The sequence below is a fragment of the Temnothorax longispinosus genome, chromosome 5, assembly GCF_030848805.1.
Source record: "Temnothorax longispinosus isolate EJ_2023e chromosome 5, Tlon_JGU_v1, whole genome shotgun sequence".
In the NCBI taxonomy this organism is placed as follows: domain Eukaryota; kingdom Metazoa; phylum Arthropoda; class Insecta; order Hymenoptera; family Formicidae; genus Temnothorax; species Temnothorax longispinosus.
Genome location: NC_092362.1, coordinates 14,997,064 through 15,019,168, shown reverse-complemented (window position 1 = coordinate 15,019,168; position 22,105 = coordinate 14,997,064). Strand labels below are relative to the sequence as shown.

Here is a 22,105-nt window from a genome sequence, read left to right as displayed (position 1 = left end):
TTCTCACAGGACTGTGATTATGCGGTAAAGATGATTGTACATGTTGGTTTCCTGGACTTCTCACAGGACTGTGATTAGGGGGTAGAGGTGATTGTCGCGTATCATGCATCTCGTACGACCAGCGTAAACGCCGGTTCTTCAATTAATCAATTGACGGCGGACGGCAGCTAATTTTACTTAGTGTTCGGCAAGATGCTGGAAGCGAACGGCGCAGCGAAAACGCTGGACGACGACTCCTGCAAGATCAGTTTCCAGAAGTCGGAAAAATTGCTGGGATCCGGAAAATCGTGGAACTCGCAGATGTGCATCGAATTCAGCGATCTCTGTTATTCGGTTCGTCGCAATAGCAAAGGCAAGAACATTTCATCATCGTTCCACATATTTGTGAAAGTTGCAATTTTGCGTTCTCGATATCCTGACACAATTTACTCGTACGCTTCGTAATATCTTCAGATAGCTTTAGATAGCTGTATAAAAAATAACTGATCTAATCATTCGATTGATATAGCAACGTAAGCGCTCGTCATTACATTGCAAATGCGATACATGTCACACAAATATATAATACGTATGTTGTCTCGATTTGCGCGCTAAACACATCCGTCTGATGATTTCTAGTATTTACGTATTGATATGTTCATTAAATTCGCCCAATCGTAAATTCGTGCGTAAATCATCATTTTTAACGTTTGTGAGTTTTCAGCGCACAAATATCATCTATATGTCGCAACATTTTAACTGAAATTTAACCATAAGATAAATACAGCTTAATATTTTAAAATGCGATGTACGTATGTACATTATGTACTTATGTTTAAGCTAAGTGCGAAAATATTAGCAAAGTGAGAAGATATTAAAACTTATTCAGCAATCTGTTTTTAAAACTTATAGAGATTCGGCATCCCTACGCTACTGAACTTACACATCCGCTTCTAGTCGTTATATCTTCAGTTATTTTATGAGGCAGATTAAAAAAGAAACTGACACAATTAATTTAAAGCTTAAACCAAGATTTAGATTCTAATTTCGCAATAGAATAAATAATAAAGCTATATAGATTATACATTGACGTATGTACGTGTCCGCGTTTGTAGTTATTTTGATCGAGATAACGAAATTTTACGTAGATAACAAAAGATTACGTATGTTAATTATCAAATTTTTCATATTAGTATGTATGAACAAGTAACTAATACAACTTTTGTTAATTTCCTAAATAGAGCTAATGTTATGATCGTACTAAAAAAGTGTTTAGAAAAGCATATTATTGTATAAGCCGTAAGAAGAGCTGAATGTCTTTATATAAATTAATTAAAAATAATGACGTAAATATTTTATTTAAAAATAAAATTAAAATGTCATTATAAAAGTTATGATCCACAAACAAATTTTTGTTCTCATTACAAAGCTTATTATAATTACGTGTCGCAATTATCTTGAATATCTCCAGAGTGTTCTAAAATTATTTATCTCATTACATAAATTTGTAATAAAAATACAAATCATGTATTGTTTGCTCTAATCTTAAAATTGAAAATTTTCAAGTCTAAATTATATAATGACATATATTCATATATAACATATCATATAATATATGTCTAAGATGGGTGCAACATATGTCAAAGATTATATATTTGACAGCCGATAGCGACAGCAGATACATCGCGTTCCGGATTTTGGCTAAAATTATCTCATTCATTAATTTAGGACTTAGCGACCTTGAAAATCTATGAATATTATTTATAAAACGCATAGGTGTATTGCGTATATGCGCATTATGTTCTTGGAAAATTGTTTTATTTAAAGGAGCAGGTTTTGAAGGTTACACAGCTTCATTTGTAATTATCCTAGGTAGGAAGCACATGTCATTTTGACGTCAATTGACGTCAAAAAACGTCAAAAAATAATGACAGAGTTTTGACGTCAAAATGACATGTGCTTCCTACCTGGGATAATTTGGATTAATTGGACGCGCATGTCTTTCCCATATCAGAAAATTACCCAACACTTATCAGTTTCGCAATTAAATGTGCAATATGCAATTATATATGCGCGTATTAGTGCACATTATCATATAATATAACTGAAAGAATTTGAGATAAATATAAAACAAAATATACGTGCATGTATAATATAATGCTTCGAGTTTTTCTAACAAATCTCTGTGTGATATTTTTGGATCTTAAATGCGATTTTAATGTAAATGTGACACGCAATCAGATCGCGTTTTCCACGTGTTGTCTAAATATGGTTAAAGAGGTATGCTTACTGTAGGGACCGAGAAAACGATCCTGCGTAATGTGACGGGGTACTTCAAATCGGGAAAACTCACAGTAATAATCGGCCCTTCTGGCGCGGGAAAGACCACCCTGCTAAAAGTCGTGTCGGGCGAACGATTGGCCGACGTTAAGGGCATTGTCACCATAAACGGCGTTGAACGGGACAGGGGAATGTTTCGCAAACAGGTGTGCTACGTGCCGCAACAATTCGATCTATTGCCGTTTCTCACGACGAGAGAGACTCTCTACATAGCGGCTCGGCTGAAACTCGACGTTAATCAGGACAAACAAGCGATTTGCTTAATTGTAAGTAAAATATAAATACGAAAGGAAACGTTCCAACCGCTATGTATTGTATAAAATGTATTATTAAATAAGTAATATATGTATAATAATTATATAAAAATATATTTTATATATTACTATTTCTACTATATAAGCCTGCTATGGTAAACAAATTAAAAAGTTATATAGATTGACGCATCATCAGATATTATTTCTGTCAGGTGAACGATATCGCGGAGAGTCTCAGCTTGTCAAATTGCCTGGATACATTGGCGAAAAAATTAAGCGGTGGCGAACGAAAGAGACTCTCCATCGGCGTGGAAATGATCACCAAGCCATCCGTTCTCTTATTAGACGAGCCAACAAGCGGTCTTGATAGTGTGGCGTCTAATCAGGTATGATGATAAATTAATGCATATTGATGCATATTAATTTATTACTGCAGATTACATCAATAGCGATTGTTTTACAAGAATATTCGCTATTAACCGACATAAATCGATATTTATTTTTCTTCTAATTCTATTAATAATTCCTATACAAACGCAACATATTCCAGCAATATTCCTGCGACGTAGCTGGAATATTATATTTTATTCCGCGATGTCATTAAAGCAAGCATCAAAGCGTTCTTAATGTGCCGTATATATAATCATTACAATTTGCATTAATAGCTCGTTAACATGCTGCACGGTATGGCGAGAGAGAACTGCAGTGTGGTTTGCGCGATACATCAACCCAGCAGTCAGATGATTTCGCTCTTCGATGACATTATGGTACTTAACCGAGGCAGAAGTATGTACTGTGGTCCAAAGAGCGAGATCTTAAATACGTACAGCATCGCCGGGTTCACGTGTCCCAGTTTCTACAACACAGCAGAATTCGGTAACGTTGACTCTATCGATCCGACTTAATAAGTAAATTATAAAAAAGCAGGAGAATTAGAAAAAGAGTATTAACATAAAATGTTTTAGAGCTATGCGCATTTTTCTTATATTTCTTAGATTATTTCTTATTAATCTTGCATAGTAAATTTGTTAAATTTATTTAAAAAATAGAGTAACAAACAGACTTTCTTAAGACAGATGTATTCTTAGGAAAAAGTATTCAAAAAGTTTACCTTGCATAAACTGAAATATTCTCGATATCTTGAAAAGCATCAAGATTATAAAACTTGATATAAATACAAGTCTCAATATTATGTGCAAATACAAAAATAATGCTCACATTAGTTGTTTAACTTGATATGTAGTATTGCTTATTACATGAATTGTGGCTTTATTACTTTTCGATGTTACACAACAATTTCACTATATAATATTTGTTACATAGATATTAAATGATTCAAAGCATATTATTAATTTGAAAAGAATGGAGAACAATCCACATGTGATATTGATTGTGTTTTCCTGATTGCAGTACTTGAGGTCATAACAGAGCAAAGAGGTGGAGATTTAGAGAATTTATACAAGATCTGTCGTGATGAATACGAAAAGTCGAGATCGCGCAACAAACCTAATGAAAATGGTAAATATGATGTTACATACTTTATTAAACGGTTATATATTTAAACGTTTCTTAATTATCTCGAGTTTTTGTTAATCCATAATAATTCATTAATAATTCATTAACAATTATTTTAATAATTTATACTAATTTATACAATGTTTTTTCCATCTTGTTTCGCGATGACTGGATAATAAAGGCGTGAATATTTTATTTAACGAGAATATCCACAATATTCTTTATTTTTAGAAATATTAGATCAGGCATTGAGTATCTCTAAACTTCAAGGACTATATCTCTTTTGCGTATGATATAAAATTAATGTTATTCGAAAAGCATAAAGATATAAAGCGAGACAATTCAAAATTATGAGAAATCATTTTTCAGTCACTAATAACTCTCAATAATTGGGTTTTTTTTATAGAATCGACTGATTCTAAGCAGAAATGTAAAACAGGCGACATAGATACGTCCATAAATAGTATAATACCAAAAAAGTCGACATGGCAACAGCAAAAGATTTTATTTTCAAGATCTCTGATTTACATCAAGCGAGATAATGTGAGTAGAAACTATCGAAAGTAATATTCGAACAATTTGCTTGAAAAATCAAAATACTATCATTTTGTGTGATTAATCTCTCAGACCTTGACAAAACTAAGATTTGCGGCGCATGTTGTGAATGGCCTCTTATTAGGAACAGTTTTCTATAATTTTGGCGACGACGCGGCGAAAGTGCTCAGTAACACCGCTTGCTTATTTTTCTTCCTGTTATTTTTATTCTTCGCAAATGCCATGCCTACAGTACAGATGTGTAAGTGACACAGATTCTTCTAATAATATATTTCATATTTCTGTATTTTTTTTTACGTATAAACGTAATGTATAATTTATGTGATTTTGTTGACACATAACTGAATTATATATATATGTATAACTACGATTCTTTTGATAATTCTGAAAGACTAAAAGAAAAGTAAAATCAACTTCTTTGACGATACTTTCAATTTTCCGCGTTTAAAATTATTATAAATGCGTTTTATGATTTTAATAAATACCATGTTAATCTGATTGTAGTTCCCACAGAAGCGACAGTATTTTTGCAGGAATATTTAAATAACTGGTATTCTTTGAGGGCTTACTATAGCGTAAAAATACTAACGGATCTCCCGTTACAAGTATGTTTTAATGCAGCATTATTTGTATTATTACTAATTATTTCTTTCAGACATGAAGTTCTGGCTAAATATCACTTAAATATATTTGTCATATGTTTTGAAATCAATTAAAAATTTTTCCAATTTCTAGATACTTTGTGCCTCATCTTTCCTGTTTACAGCATATTATATGACGGGACAGCCAATGGAATATATTAGAATTCTACAGATGTGGAGCGTTTGCTTGTTAATTACAATTATTGGACAAACGGTCGGGATACTTACAGGCGCAGCTTTTGGCACCGAGGTATTTCAGCGGCGGTATTATTTTAATTAATATTTACGCTATTAGAGAGAAAAGCTACAAAAAAAGACTATAATAAATTAACATTGCATACTTATTACAATATTATATCGGAAAATATCGCGGCTATATTGATTTGTAATAGTAATAAGTTAATAAATCATTAGATGATTTATTTATAATAATAATTTTTCAGTTTATATACGTATATATTGAGCAGCTTATACCATTCAAATTTCAATTTGATTGTTATTTAATATGTATGAACAGATAATGTAGCTGACCAAGTATAATTTCTTTCAGTCAGGTTTCTTCTTAATACCGGCAGTCAGTACACCATTATTGCTGTTCGCCGGATATTTCTTGAAATTTAGAGAAATATCGGTATACCTACAGCCTTTAAGCACTATGAGCTTTTTCAGGTACAGACAATTTTATACCATAGCGATTACTAATATTAAAAATTTTTAGCATTTGAATTTATTATTACTACACAATATTTTCCATATGGACCGTTTTTTATAATAATTTATAATGGCTATTCATAAACAGTTGTTCTCGCTTCCTATTTGTAGAAACACTTTTATTGTATTTCCAATTTGCCTCATTTTTTCAGTAAATTTGAGAAATGTAAATTGTATTGTAGATACACATTCGAAGGAATGATGCAGGCGGTTTATCTTAATCGATCGGATCTGTCGTGCTCGAAAATCTACTGTTACATGCGTACGCCAAACAAGATTCTCTCGATGATGGATATGCCAACAGTACCATTTTACGTAATTCTGATAGTACTTAGCTCTTGGATACTCTGTTTACACATAATCACCTATGCACTACTTCGTTGGAAAGTTTATCATGCAAGAAAGTAAATAAATACTTAGGAAATATTTATCTGAAGCAAGAAAGTATTCTCCAAATATGTCTCAAACAAAAAATTAATGATTTAACACATTTTCTTTGTAACAGTAGGTAGAATGTTAAGAGAGACAATAGAATTAGAAATGTAAAAAATGTATAAATTTTTTGTACCTAAATATATAACACGCTCAACAATAACAATGTAATAATAACAATGTAATAAGATTTATTTTCTTATAACTGATTATGGTAATAATGTAAGGATTGGCGTTATTATTATAAAATAAATTAAATATAACAGTATAGTAAACTAAAATATCTTAGGGTAAAATATCTTAGGGTAAGTGAATAATCAATGCGTCGACTTAACAAAGTTAACGAGAATGTCAAATAGGTAGCCCAGAATTTTCATTTATCTTCTTAAATAAATGACGCAACAAAATAATAAATGTCCGTAAAAATATATATAATTATATATAATAGTCTAATATAAAAACGTATAACGTGTTTTAATAATGACGATAATAATAATGATGATGCATAAAGAACACGTAATAAATTTGAAAGATTTTGTTTGTCGATCGGTCAATTTTCTCGAAGGATTGAGTAAACGTAATTGTTTTGTAATATATCTGTCATTTCAACAATCAGCAGTTTGGCAATTTTTTTACAATTTAAAAAAAATATATCACATAAAAATAATTTCTCAGTGAATAGTGTCTATTTGCATCTTAGAATCTGAGTTTTCATTCAGTGCTTGCTGTTTGCATCCTCTTATTAAGAGACTGACATAATCCACGCTTTTTATCCTCAACGTATTTGCTCAAAACCTTGGATGAACCGAAAGCTCTCAAAGCTATGACAGATGCAATTGAATTGGACCTGACATAAGTTCAAGTGGCGTATCTTTCAACGGAAGTATCAATTCATTCCATTGACGCGCGACGCGTACATACGTTATCACGCAGTATCACGTAGGATTCCTTAGAATCACGCACGTATCACATTTAAGTATAAAAATTAAATATTATCGCAGTAATTCACTAACAATATATTGCTACGTGTGTGAACTTATTGCCGTTTCAATGTCCCTCGATATCAACTCGGAGGTACATATATACACTTGTCACGTAGGCATACGCACAGTCTTACTCATTCCTGCGACTATTACGAGATTATAATCGGACAATGTATCAATATATACAGAAAGAATATATACAGAGCGCTTAATATTCGTGGCACTCTTTTTCTGCTATAAATAGAGATATGCGGTTCGGATAAAGTTTCAAGATAGTAACAAAAATATACGATCAGACACAAATAAGCAGCTAATAGAAATAATTGTTTATCCCGTCGTTTTTGACATTTTCCGGTATTTCGAATTATTTTAATATTTCGAAAGCTACACACATTCGGCAAGTGCGGCTTCAGGCAATGCTACAAATTGAAAGGTTGAGAATTACGTAGTTAAGTAAGTTTCTCAGCTATTTAAATACAGTAGCAGTCAGAGTATAAGATAATCGCATTCCAAAGGTTTAACCGTATCGGTATTATCGGTATGAACCGAGTTTCCATCGTAAAAGTATATATGCGCCGCATCGTGTGATGAGTAATATTATAGCGAGCGCGATAATATCGTTCCAGAATTGGTCTCCCCTCATGGCAATGTCTGAGAGAAATTTCGAAGGGTATTTATAGTGACAGTACAGCTCGCCCTTTTCCTTGCAGTCCAGAGTGGGTCTGTCCAATCCGTAAATGGCTCCGACGAATCTGCGAAAGCACACGTTAAATTAATGCCATAAATAACACTTTATATTTATATAATTTTGGATTATTATTAAATAATTCTAATTTATGTAATATTTTGAATTATAAAAAGTATTTAATTATGTCGAGATATAATTTCGTCATAGATAGACTATTGGAAATACACGTCATGATATATGTATACAATGTTGCTAGGTAATACAAAATTTATGAAGCGTGAAGCAATTCTTACCCCTCTAAACCGTATCGTAAATAGCTGAGATAGCTACCCCACTTGAGGTAGCTTGGTAGATCGCGTAACGACACTCCGAATCCGGCAAACATCATTAACGGTACTGCCAATGTTGGTCCCATAAATGTGCCGTTCTTCAAGTTAAAATGTTTCTTTATTACGTTTTAATCAAAAATTGTAAACCTTCTTTATGAAACATTTTGCGACAAAAAAGTGCTATTTATATAAGGAGTCTTATCTGAACAATGCTGATAATTACAAAAAAAAAAACTTTGGAACTATTAACATAGTAAAAAAAACGGTTAATGACGCATTTAATGGAATCAAAGTCACGGAAGTTGCTGATATGTAAAATTAATATCTCTAAGTTTGATAAGACTGGACGTCGATGAAAAGACTTATATTTAATTACACATGCAATTAAATAGCAAAGATCGTACAGCCTGCGAACAAGTCAGCGTCTCATCGACCAATTTTAATTAATTATATTGATATAATTGATAATACTTACCACGACATTAAATATAGCGCCTATCATGAGACCGGTACCTTGTCCAATAAACATGATTAACATGCTGATGGCCAAGAACATACAAAATCGAATAACCTCCAACGGTTGCGCCGACATGAGATAGACGATTATCGAAAAAAATATGCAGCACACTATCGAAATCGGCACGTCGATCAACGTTATCGCCGTGTAGAATGCCTTCAAGCTGTACCACCTATTGAAGTGTTCCTTCAGGAGGATGGACATCTGCATTGGGACTGCAAATCAAAGATGAGACGTTGTCCGTTACGCAATCTCTCATTTGCGGTAAAAGTTACCGAAGAACCGTATAGTCATCGTGAAATCATCAATACTTACAGGTCACTATCGTGAGCATCATCGTCGTCATCATGTGATGTATGAGGATGGAAAAGAGGAGATTGTAATTGTCCAGAACGCGGGAGCCATCGGCGCCGGATCGCATGAAAACGCAGCCCAGCATTACTCCGACGACTATGTTAACAATGATGCGCAAATGCGTCAGAGTCTGCAACGATATACATGCACGGATTTATTAAACAAAACTTCGTGCAATCGTAGCGTTCTTTACGTCAAGATCGATGGCGACTGGCACTTTCTGGATTCTCAAAATATTATAGCGTTTTCCATCGGAAAAACTCACTTGTAGCACTGAGAGTGCCAGTGAGTTTTTTTTCCCAATGGAAAACGCCTTTAAATTTTCTAAAACGCACGATGGAACAAACAATTCTTACCGTATCTCGTTTACACATGATATATCCTCTCCTTAGCAAGATCTTGATTTGGTGAACGAGATTTGTCGCGTGTAAGCTGTTATCGTTCCTTACTTTCTTTAGTGGATGTGCCGCTGAAAAAAAAACACGATCAAAGATTAAACGATGTCACATAAATCTAGACTGACTCTGCCATTCAATTTTCTGGCACAATGATTTAACGCTATAATATCATACTTTGTTACAGATGTAAATATTTAAAGGCGATTAATTGTCAAAAATATGTAAATACACAGAAAAATATTTTTTATTTTAATATAATTTTTAATAAAATATAAAATTACACAATTTTGTATTTATATTATTGTAACGTGATAATTTTTATAATCTTCGATTTTCTCCGTACCTCTCAAGCTTTTCGCATCCCTTAGAGCTTCCGGATTGTCGAACCACTGCAAACTTCGTCCGTTTTGCGATCCCATTATCAATGAATCGATTTTATCATCTCCGTACTCTCCGCAGGCAAGCTCGATTACTGCAATATTTGCATATAGCAACATATAGCAATATTAACAAAAACTTCTGAACAACTCGCGCCGAAGGATGAATTATTTATACGTACTGTAATCTGCTGGATTGTGATACATAGGACACGGCATTTTCATATTTTCCAGATATGGCACGAGCTTGCTCGTTGCTCCTTGGTAAAGACAGTTTCCATTCGTCAACACACATACCTGCGAGAGAAATTTGATTTTCCTATAATTCTAATCATATAAATGCAATTCTAAAAATGAGAATCGAAACAAGATCGATGTTTTTGAACAATGATTTTTATCATTTCTATAACGCATTTTTATAATTTCTGTGACCCACTTACTTACCTGATCGAACAATTGAAACAAGGACGCACTTGGCTGATGAATAGTGCAAATTATTGTCCTACCCTGTCGCGCCAAAATTTTTAGCAAGTTTACGACTTGCGTGCAAGATGAACTGTCCAGACCTCTGTAACAAGTATGGCAAATGTAAAAATATAATAACAAATATAAGATGGCTGTTAATGAATAATCTTTATTTAAACAGCATTAGCGATATTCATCAATCAATAGTTATTAACAATTTTGGGTAAAAATTGAAAATACTAGATATATATTGTACTCCAGAGAAACGCTAATATTCAATATATTGTGTAACATAATTACAATAGTAGTTCTCGCCGTAACGAAATATTATGATATGATAATGTCAATAAAAGTACAGCGATAAATGACGAGGCAAAACAAAAAATAATAAAAAAAATCTGTCCATCCTTATTAGAAAGATAGAAAGATAGATTATATATCAATTGTAAAAAATCATTTAAGTAAAAAGCAACAGAAATTGAATTATTGCACTTAAATGTGTAAATATTTATCGAGGATATGCAATTATTAAAATGTTAACATTGAACGTGAAGATTGAAAGAAACAACCATTCAATTTCGAGCTTATATATAAAAAATAGGAAAGTCAGATAGCATCGAATGATCAAAGTCCAAATCACTACACTTACGTGGTGGGTTCGTCGAGGAACATCACCATGGGATTATTAACTAATTCCAATGCGATGGAGAGTCGTTTCTTTTGGCCGCCACTCAATCGATCGGATCTCGTGTGCATGTGTTCGTACAAACCAAGTGTCGTGAGAATGTCTTCGATCTGCAACATTATGCAATTGATCCTTATAAAGTATTATAATTTATTTTAAATCGGTTCAACGATAAATCTCACCTGTCATTCAATTAATACGTCAATTAACACTGGTGCTGATCAACTAATGATACACATTATTATATTATCCTCAAATAACAATTAAATAATTATCAAGCGATAATGAGATTTGACAAAGCACTGACAGCACTGTGTGATTTATAATTATTTCTGTGATTTTAATAAATCACAGTGATGATTTTTTTTTTATCAATTATCGAAATAGTTGTTAATAAATTTTTACGCACGATCATCTCCTTCTTGTGTTGCGGCGTGTTCGACGGCAGCTTTAAATCGGCGGCGACCCTCATGTTCTCGATCACGGTCAGCAGGGGTTCCAATCGATCTTCTTGCGTGATATAGGCGCTGCATCTGAGGAGGGATAATTAACGAAGCGTTAAAACAGCAACGAAAGAAATTGGCAACGCATGAGTCGTGTCAAATCGAGCGGAAAGACACCGAGATGTATAAAATGCCTCTATATAATTTCCTTGATTATTTAATCACTTACGTAGCTTATGTTAATTTAGAAAGTCTCAAGTTTGATAAGATTAAAGTATGCGGCAGACTGTGCTTACTTCCGGAAAGTGTTGAGATGCCGAACACGGCCGTTGACATATATGACACCGTCCACTCCGGTTGTGCGGAAACCAGACAGGACGTCGAGTAACGTGGACTTTCCTGCGCCGGATGGCCCCATAAAAGCGATCAACTGTTTGCTAGGGAGCCTTCCGTTAATCCCGTGCAAGATCTCTTTCTCCCCTGAAATTTTTCCACCGCAATGATTACCTAACGCCGCGCGCCGTTGAAGGCATCGTTACAGCAACGCTTCCATAATTCCTCGTTTCCAACTCCGAGAGAATTCTCACTTATTGTCATGGTTATCACAATCGACTTAAGTTATCGTCTTCCAAGATGTCGTTTTACATAGGAAAAATTTTTTACGTCGGGAAGCAACACAAATACTATTTATTATACATATATTCGTAAGCTAAGTGACTTTTTGGTTTAATTTATACACTGTTTAATTCATAGTATCTAGTTATACTCAATTCGAGTTATTTTTTACCATTCTTATAGATCACCAGTGCTCTCACTCAATATGTCGTTAATTTAACTCAAACCAATAAAGTTAAAATAAAATTGTGTGTTGAAATAACAAACGACACACGTGGTAGTTAAAAATAACAAAATGTTATTTAACTCAACGTACACTGATTTAAATTCTATCCTTTAATATATTTAACAGTGTAACTAGAGGATCGCTCACCTCTTCTGAAGCCAAGGCTGACGGTGTAGGTAATGTTCTCGAAGATGATGTCAATTGATTCCTCGTTGTTGTTGTGCGCGGTGTCGGGCGGCATCCCGGCGTCCTCTCGTCTCTCGTTGAACGTAGATCTGGGGTCGGCCATACAGACCGTCGTATCCGTGCCGTTTTCCCGCCGGTTGCTCGCCTCGTGCATCAATACTTCCATCGTAGCGCACTTTATGCGAACCGATCGAGTGATAAGGATCGATTATGCTCGAACGCTCATCTGTCGCTCCAATCCAGGCGACCTAGAACAAAGAGCCGGCGCGCGGCGGGCTTTCGATAGAGATCCACGAAGATCCGCAATAACGATAGTCGGGGGTCACAGAGGTAGACGTAAGACGAGACAACATTGCAATTAAATGACTCGCAACGATCGTAAAAAGAAACTCTTATATTTTCAACGTATTAAGTAACCGCGCTCTCTGATTCTTTTCTTAGATAAACCGGCTTAATGCTAATTAGACCTGAAGTAAACACAATGGCAATTTATGACGTTGTGCTATTGAAGGATAAAAGTCCATGACAAGTGGGTTTTATATATTTCCGTGATTCAACGGAATTCTACAAATCTACATAATAGTTATGTTTTCGGGATTACAGACGATTTGAAATCTGCGACGCATGTAACAGATGGATAAATTAACGTAAATTAACAATTTGAAGAAGGCTAGGGAGGCTATAAATTTACAATTTTATAAAACAGAATCCCGTTGAATGAAACTTTTTTCGATTTGTAACTCCGGTTGCAATCAAAGGAGATCTTCTTTATTGATACTTTAAATTTTTCTCTTCAATAACACCTTTCGCAAGTATAATTATACTAATGGCAGGCTATTATTGTAAAATTCACGCAGTCAATAATTATCATTTACCGGTAAAATTAGCATATAGTGTCAACATATGTATTTCCTCGGCTATAGTATAATTGATATTGTACAACCAAATAAAAAATCTCCGATTTTTTTCCTTTCCTCTCTGTTCTATATAAATAAATAAATAAAGCAATAAATTAACCGAAGAGGAATTTGTGGCTTAATTCGCCACGTAATATAATCGACATAAAGCGTGCGTCGTTTTGTGACCGGGGAACAAAGGTAGCTTTGTATTTTACGAGATATAATTTTCTGTCCGACGCACGATGATTCACCCGTAAGCAGAGCCACTCGTTTTGACGACATGTGCATACAGATACACGCGGCCACTACCGGTCGTCCGTGACACAGAATTGTATTTCGCAATCTGAATTTCAAAGTAGTGAATGAAAAAGGTTATATTTTACAATACATTGGACCAAAACATTTGTTGTTACCTTCGTCTGCGTTTATTTTTAAATTCCGCCGCGCCTCTCGTCGCCCGACCAGTTCTTACAAGAACCGACTAAAGCGTATCTATCTTTATTTATAATAAGATTGATAATAGTTATACCATATCAATTAAACTCTTGACGCATCTAATATTTACTTAAAGTGATTACGAGATAAAATAGTTGAATAAGAGTCCCCTCATCTCTATACATTTCCTGATAAACACGCGTAAACACGACTTAGTGAACGAATAAAAGGTCAGTAAGTAATTAGAGGATGACTAAAAGGATCAACGCAATACTCCGAGAAAACGAATAATTGGAAAAGCCTCGCGGATTTCCCAATTATGTAGAACGCAGATCGTCAATTGTGGTCGGGTACACGTCAACAAGATCGTATCATCTTGATCATACTCCGAGAGTACCAAGTCCAGTAACCTTTGATGATTTCATTGACAGCGCGGAATCGTTAATCTTATCTAATCGTAAATGAATGTCGGGAAGTTAATAATGTTGAATTTTCAGTCGACCCGCGGACAGTCGTCACACTGTTTTCGAAATAATTAAGTTAACGAACGGCAGCTGGCTATCAGTCCAGCAGAATGTTCGCAATAAAGGAGAAAAAAAAGAGAAGAGAGTAATTGCGCGTCGAAGATATTATCATGAACTTCGTAGCGTACACACGAGCTTAAAGAAGGAAAAAGAAACTGTCACCATCAGTGAGGAAATAACGATGCCGCGTTACGCAATGCGATATGCGATTCTCCTATTGCATGCTCCTGTGAACTATAAGCGATAAGGTCCAAATATGGAGCAAAAATATTTTGCATATCTGTACGCACGCGAGTTTGGTAGGCCTTTGACGTCATCGTAATGCGAATAAAACAAAGTCTCTGTTTTGAATTGTGACCGCCACTCTCGAGCGTTAATAAATCTCGCACTTAATGCATGCCTGCAATAGATATTTAACGATCGTGTAGTTTTTAAGCCGCGCTTGTTATTGTCTTTATCGAACATTTGAAAACATGTTTTCAATCATCTCCGTCCTCTCATCGTATATTTACAATTTTCCCGAGTGTAAGTACTAAGTACTTAGTAGGTACTTAGCTGAGTAGCTTTCCCAGGCGTTTTGCTTGAGGCAAATAACGTTGAAAATGAACGACTCTGCCGCTCCGTATTAAAATAAAATTAAACCACGCGAGATTCGCGAAAAGAAGAATTCTTTTTATTAGCATCGATAAGAATTCGCTATTTTTCTTTATGTAACCGAAAACTGATAGAAGTAAGATCGATTAATTGGGAAAACCAATTACAAAATTGTCTCTTTATACTTCTTTTTGAACCGCGAAATTGACTTCTTTATGTAACAAAAAACTGAGAGAAGTAAAGTTCGAACGACAAATTGGGAGCACAATAAAATTGTCTCATCATATTCGTCGCAAAGATCGGCTCTTTTGTCTAACAGGTAGTTGAAAGAAGTAAAATTCTGACAAATTGGAAATACTAATGACAAACTATTGTTTCATGTTCCTCCTCGTCGCAAAAATCAGGGTTTTTTTTTATTTAACAAGAAACTCAGAGAAGTAAGATTTGTCGGAGGATAAATTGGGCAAGCTGGTGTGCAATATACACCGCCATGAGCTATATTTTCGCAACAATATATACGTGGATTTAGATGTTGCAAGCAAGAGGTGAAAGTAAGGATAACTTCAAGGGAGAATTGCTCGTTATGGAGCACAGTGTAGGTATGCATTTTTACGTGTACTCGCCCATCAGCTTTTACGTGTTGAGAGTATTCACGTGTGTGTTACCGTCGATACATCGAAAGAAAAACGAAATTGATGCGACACGGTACTCTTGAAGTAGCTCTCGAAAATTACAATCTCGTGCGAATATAAGAGATAAAAGGGAAAACATTTGAGAGAACAAGTTTTTCTCCTAAACGACATAATTTTCAAGCGTGCAGTTTGAAATTCGGAGCGTTAGATCGTTTCTTTGAGTTGTTTTTATTGAACATTAAACCTGATTGTGTAAAGTGAGAAATGTCTTGTGTCAGCGAGAATCACGTACGTTCCTCTCACGTTTCTTTGTCGATGAAAAAAGAATCAGTCGATACGAAAATAATTGTGTTCCTTGCACAAGTATTAATCACCTTTTATTTCAGATTTATATCAATCACGTCATCGTGCCATGTATTACGTAATGCAAATGTAACGCTATGTCCGAGTGAATGTGTAGCCAGCATTATTGTTTTTGATTCGTCACACTTCGTTTTTGATGTCACAATTTCTGCATTTATATTGCGCAAGCTACGACGAGCACGACGACTGCTGTTATAGTATATTGTTTCAATTATATTTTGTGTTGATTAACTTTCGAATCGAATTGTATTAACCAAAAACTAACCGACTTCTTCCATTCTTCTCTTCAACAGTTTCGTCATAAATAAATAATAATATCGATTGGTGATTATATTATTTGATAATAAAACATGAAGATGTAAATATCGAGAAATGCGATCGTTTCTTGTGACTTTATTGTTTCCAAAATTTTAAGTGTAGGCTCCAATGGAAATCTACGAATATAGAAGACGGGCTAACTAAAAACCAAGCGCAGCGAAAATCTTATATTTTTATTTCTATTTTACATAATCTTCCAATCTTTACTGCGCGCCGACTAAATTTGTCAGTCGACTTGAAATACAGTTCCGGTTGAATTAGTAAAATCCCTTTACCTAATTAAATCGAATCGATTTAATTTTTGATGCTATGTGCATCTAAATAACTTTTAAGAAATCATTGCGAAAAATATTAACCTTCACGGAGTGAAGGAGGTTTCAGGTTCGAACCCTGGCTGAGGTAATATTTTTCGCAATGATTTTTTAACAGTGTTATTTAGATGCATAGCATCAAAAATTAAATCGATTCGATTTAATTTGATGTAAAGGGGGATTTGACTACTCCAACCGGAGCTAGGTTTCAAGTCTGACAAATTTAATCGGCGCGCAGTCAAGATTGAAAGATATGTAAAACAGAAATAAAAATAAAACTTTCGCGGATCATTTGCCGCGCTTGGTTCTTAGCTAGCCCGTTTTCTATATTTATTGTTTCCATTAATTATTTTAATATTCAAGATTTAAATAAAAAGCTTATAACAAAGATAAATTCAATTTGTATATAGAATTAACTGGATCGAGAATATGTACTTCTGTTCATTTGATCGGCTTCTTTAGTTTGCAAAACGAAACTCTATTTCCAGTCGGTTAAAAACACGAGAATTATAAAAGTTATTATTATTTGTTTTTTTCCGGAAAATATCGCAACTTTAGATTGGCCTACGAAATCTGTTATTACAAGGCTATAATTTCGAAATGTGCTAAATCGGCTAGATCATAGAAACTCGGTTCTATACATTTCGTGACTCAGTCAGACATGTTATCTCTTTGATGATATTTATAGTAAAATTAGCATTCAAAGGCAGAAAGAGAGAGAGAGAGAGAGAAAGTTTCTGTGAATGTATACATTATAATTAAGTTTGTAATTATATAATTAATAAAAATAATATATATTGTTATATAAATGATAATATAATTAATATATTTATTATAAATATATTAATTATAATAATAATTATATTAATTACAATAAAAATGTAATTTTTGCAAAATTGTGTCAGTTTTGAAAGGAATAGGAGAGAGAGACATTGCTGTCTCTGAATCAAACTTACGATTGCGGATGTCAATTGGCGATTAAAGCTTCGATCACAAATAAAAAAGTGTCAATCGTGCACTTTTGCAGTCATCGATTTTCACTTTTCACGCGGACGCGAATTCCAAAATGATGGCGAAGGCGGAACAACTCGCGCGTCGCGCATACACAACGACGAACACCGTTCAAGTAACGATACGATATGTACATGTACGTACTTGAGCACGCCGCGTCAGATTACGGAACAAAGAAAAGATAATGGTCGATGGACGGCACAAATCAACCGATAGAAAGCGTCGGACGTTATCGTTATGCCTTCCGCAGCTTCGATAAAGGATCGCCGCTACGTGGAAGGGGTCTCCTCGCGATTATGCCTCGTATTATTGACGATTCGCTTAGCGCATCAAAATTTCCTCGGGGAGGGAAGGCATTTAGATTGTGTCTTCTTTATACGCGCTGCACTGACAGATAAGCGAATGATGAATTGTATACATAGAATGAGTGGTGCGCGCAAAGTTCAAGAGAGATCCGGCACGAGTGAACGTTTCAGGCTGGAGTGGACTTTCGTACTGAGGGAACGGCGCGTTACGTTTCTTCCCGTTCCACGTGATTTAACCACTGGTCTGCCGCGAATTCGGCGACTTAGACGATGCATTGTCGTTAATCTTATTTTTTTTTCCTTTTCGTGTATGCAAATATCCTGTGACAGTGATATGAATAAATGAATAAAGAACATAGTATACCTTCGCATTGAGGGCAAAGTAGCTGGACAATGTTATTTCAATGTTATTTAAATGATTCACACATTCATGGGTGATTCATGAATATTAACATATCTGTCGCTCTAAACACTACTCTAAAGGAATCAATCCAGTGAAAATCGAATGAGATCGATGGAGTCGATAGAGAGTATTAAATAATGCATAGAATATTTTAATTGAAAACAGAGTAATTATATACAATATTGCTTTGAAAATCCACGTTTATTGAAATAGTTCTTTTTTTTTAAATAACATACCTGCTGTTGAAACTGAACCGATCAAAGGAGATAATAAAGTTCTTAAACACGACTACACGCGGTAAAAAGTCTACTTTAGACTTTGACCCCAACGCTTTTAAGTATTTATAAAGTACGACACACATGTGGACTTTATTATCTCTTACCAGATACAGTCATTTACTATAGTATTCAAAATAATTACATAAACAAGCGATTAAACTGCACGTAATTAAACTATTACGCTTGAAGTTAAGTTTTATTTTCCGAGATCAGATAAAACATCTCGAAACGTGCTCTTCCTTGTTACTTATGCAAGTTAAATTAATTCCCTCAGCAACACAAACATATATATATATTTTTTATGCAAAATTTGTTAATATTGTTGGCAGGGATGTTATTGATAATACGATCAATCAAGTATTATCAACAACATATAGCAATATGCGAGAAATAGATTGCAATAACTGGTTTGTTGCGTTTCAACAAGAAAAATGCTTTAATTAAGGATTCCGTATATCTAGTTATAACAAATAATGTAATTATAGCACGTCGTCGCACCGCATAATCCAATCGGTACAAAATAACCCTGATTTTACCGTAGAATAATTTATCTTCGTCCATGAAAGCGCTCTTACATTTCCAAGAAGAAATTATCATACTTAAATAGTTTTCAAAAACTGTTAGCCCCGCGCAAAGAGTGTAAACAAGAGAACATTCATTTCCAAAAGAAACAAAATTTAAAAAAGAACACGTGCCTCCGAAGAAAAATACTCAACTCATATTGAATAAGATGAGCCATTCCATTTGCTTCTCGTTTTGAAAATTAAAAGTTGTTGACGAATATCTATGCTTTTTTATCAGGCAGCTAAACAATTAATTATCACGACCAAAGTTCTGTCAAGTGCATCGTGTTCGCATCCACCGCATTAACACCCGGGGTTACGCATATGTGGTTCACGCAAGATAAATATGGAACAGGAGTGACTCGCGGGTTAAAAGACAAAACAGGAAAAGCGTGAAGATGATTTACGTTCAATTTTAGATTAGCGGACATCAGTTCCTCTTCTCGCGTGCACGTGCGTGACACGACCGTGATAAAAAATCGTGATCATGTGACTTACATGTGCAAAAAGTTCTTATATAAAATCGCCGCTGTTCAACAGCGATAAAGAGGAACGTTAAAGGACGTATCGTGTTACTGATGTGTTTGTTTCCAATTATCGTAGAAAAAAATAATTGCGTGCTTCGAAACAAGTTTCGACTTCCTGAAGTTATAACTCTTATCAAGAGTTATTATATCATATGAATTTGATATAACTCATATCATAAATATATTCAATGATGATATAATCAAGCGCGTGTCGACACGTTCGCGAGATTCACCAAGTGCAGAAACGCAAAAATGTGAACGAAGAACAGATGCATGCGCTCGAAGTATTTAACTGTACATAACGCGCAGGAAAATATTCGCTAAAACGCCCCAACTGCGCGCTTCGTTCTTAGGATGTATTTTTAGCGCGGGGCTTGTCGCACGCTTCACAAAAGTCCCGATCAAACGATTTAGAGCCCGATTTAATTCCCCTCGTTCGGAAACGCCGACGCAGCGGGACAACGACCTTTCGGCCGCCGCCGCCGCAGCCGCGGTACGCAGATCCGCGTGGGGCCGTCGAGGAGTTGGCTGAAAAAGCTCGCTCGCCGTTTCCAGGAGCAGCGAGCTTCGAGGAGTAAAGAGAAAAAAAATGGAAAGCTCGACAGAGAGACGGGATGCGTCCGACGTTGATCGATTCTGGTGCACTGTCGACGCTCGAGGCGCGTTTGAAAATTTCTCACGGAAGACAACAGGAATTGCGAGCGTTCATATATCTCTCGGCGCACGCGAATCAAGGCATAAGTCTCTCGCTTTAATACGCCGAACGTGAAAATTACTCTGCATGTGGTTTAAGTCAGATAGAAATTCGTCGAGCCTAAAAGCGCGAAGAGGATAGTCCGGGATTGATTTCACGGAAGTGACGGTCGATCTTTCACATTAGCATCCTCGGTAACACCGAGACGAAAAAATGAAAAATAGGCATTGTTGACTAACTCGCGGTAAACTGCGATCGGTTAGATGTATGAGTAATTTCAATCTGAAATGTAATGTTTGACGGAACTGACAGCGCGAAGAGTAAACTGAGTCTTTTATCGCTCGGATAGATAATTAATTGACACCACGCTGTCGCGCAACACATTTCTGTTTTTCTTCCCCCCCATGTTTTATTTACATCAAAATTTCTCTTACACAACGTGTGAGATATCTCGCGCGATATCTCTAACGCGTGCAACGTTAATTACGCCGGAATTTTAAATGAGTATCAGTGAATAGTAATCTGTTAATTAATCCGTAAAAACTTTCTGCAACTTTCGCGATCTCCTCGGAAAGTTCCTCGGGCCGCTTCAGATCAACGGAGATAGAGATGGAAAAAAGACAACTCGCCACTTCAGCGAAACGTTTGGAAGTATCTAAAAATCAAGCTATAGCTGGATACACGCATTATGCTGCTGCCTTCTTTTCTTCAGCGTGTTGAATGAACGCGCGTTTGTGGATATTCAACCCGAGAGGACGTGTGTCAATTGCACGTGTTCAAGAGAGAGCCTTGATAAGTCGCCTTGACTTGTAACTTTTGACACTTCGCAATCGTAGTTTCTAACCGGCCATCAGTGCCAGAGATAACATACCGCTGAGAAAGCATTAGGGATACGCCGGATATACGTGACGTAAGTACGCAGAAAACAGGCGATGCGGATCGTGTGTCGCTGACGAGTAAGTAACGCGGAATGTGAAAGTATCGAAATTTCCGCGTTTCGCGGCATTAGATCTCTCTTTCTCTCTCTCTCTCTCTCTCCCTTTTTTCCCTTCTTCCTCCTCCATTTCTCTTTTTCTTTTTTTTTCTTCCACGCGGTCGCGGAATGAAGTTGCGAGGTACGCGGCTCGTTTAAGTCGCGATGTACTTACCGGGACCCACTGCACAGACCAACGCTCGAGTGTCTCGAAGACTGACGTGACGTGACGTGTGCAGGACGCGGACCGTTCGCGACCGAGGATGAAGCACTAACTCGAAGAGACCCAAGACTATCCAGTTTTCTTCCTCGCTCTATCTCACCGATCTCACCCGAGTCCCCACCCCACCGAGCGCACTACGCATTTCAACCCTTTCCCCCTCCTGACGTGGATGCGCCGCTCTTCCGGAGCGCTCAAGTAATTTGCATTGTAAATCGCAGTGCGCGGAATATCTTCGGGGCTTTTCATCCTTTTTCCCTTATCTTCGGACGCCGAAGAGGATTACCGATTTTCAAAAAAATTAAAAAAAAAAGAAGGATATAAATTTATCAAAGCACGTAATTATATAAAAACCATGTGTA

General features: G+C 35.7%; 2 protein-coding genes across 5 annotated transcripts; one reads left to right on the top strand and one right to left on the bottom strand.

Moving 5' to 3' along the window:
* The first annotated feature begins 66 nt into the window (after nucleotides 1-66).
* LOC139813065 (ATP-binding cassette sub-family G member 4-like) lies at nucleotides 67-6,403 on the top strand. Of its 3 annotated transcripts, none has more exons than XM_071778339.1 (11): nucleotides 67-352; nucleotides 2,275-2,585; nucleotides 2,786-2,959; nucleotides 3,239-3,449; nucleotides 3,984-4,091; nucleotides 4,495-4,631; nucleotides 4,716-4,884; nucleotides 5,148-5,248; nucleotides 5,379-5,548; nucleotides 5,839-5,953; nucleotides 6,178-6,365. In XM_071778339.1, exons 1-10 carry the CDS (start codon nucleotides 193-195, stop codon nucleotides 5,903-5,905), a joined length of 1,608 nt encoding a protein of 535 aa, XP_071634440.1. In that variant the 5' UTR covers nucleotides 67-192; the 3' UTR covers nucleotides 5,906-5,953; nucleotides 6,178-6,365. The 3 variants fall into 3 exon arrangements, 2 of the variants coding, with proteins under 2 accessions (XP_071634440.1, XP_071634439.1); XR_011732022.1 differs by having other exon boundaries at nucleotides 69-352; nucleotides 5,379-5,534; XM_071778338.1 differs by having other exon boundaries at nucleotides 89-352; nucleotides 5,379-5,534; nucleotides 5,835-5,953; nucleotides 6,178-6,403.
* LOC139813063 (ATP-binding cassette sub-family G member 4) lies at nucleotides 5,989-21,856 on the bottom strand. 2 transcript variants are annotated; one of them, XM_071778334.1, is made up of 13 exons: nucleotides 21,699-21,856; nucleotides 12,655-12,941; nucleotides 11,963-12,146; nucleotides 11,633-11,756; nucleotides 11,188-11,333; nucleotides 10,518-10,641; nucleotides 10,256-10,370; nucleotides 10,040-10,168; nucleotides 9,655-9,767; nucleotides 9,260-9,428; nucleotides 8,903-9,159; nucleotides 8,392-8,525; nucleotides 5,989-8,162 (listed from the first exon to the last, which is right to left on the bottom strand). In XM_071778334.1, the coding sequence occupies exons 2-13, from the start codon at nucleotides 12,857-12,859 to the stop codon at nucleotides 7,943-7,945; spliced, it is 1,920 nt and encodes a 639-aa protein (XP_071634435.1). In that variant the 5' UTR covers nucleotides 12,860-12,941; nucleotides 21,699-21,856; the 3' UTR covers nucleotides 5,989-7,942. The 2 variants fall into 2 exon arrangements, with proteins under 2 accessions (XP_071634435.1, XP_071634436.1); XM_071778335.1 differs by lacking the exon at nucleotides 21,699-21,856 and adding an exon at nucleotides 17,726-18,199.
* Between the last annotated feature and the right edge of the window lie 249 nt (nucleotides 21,857-22,105).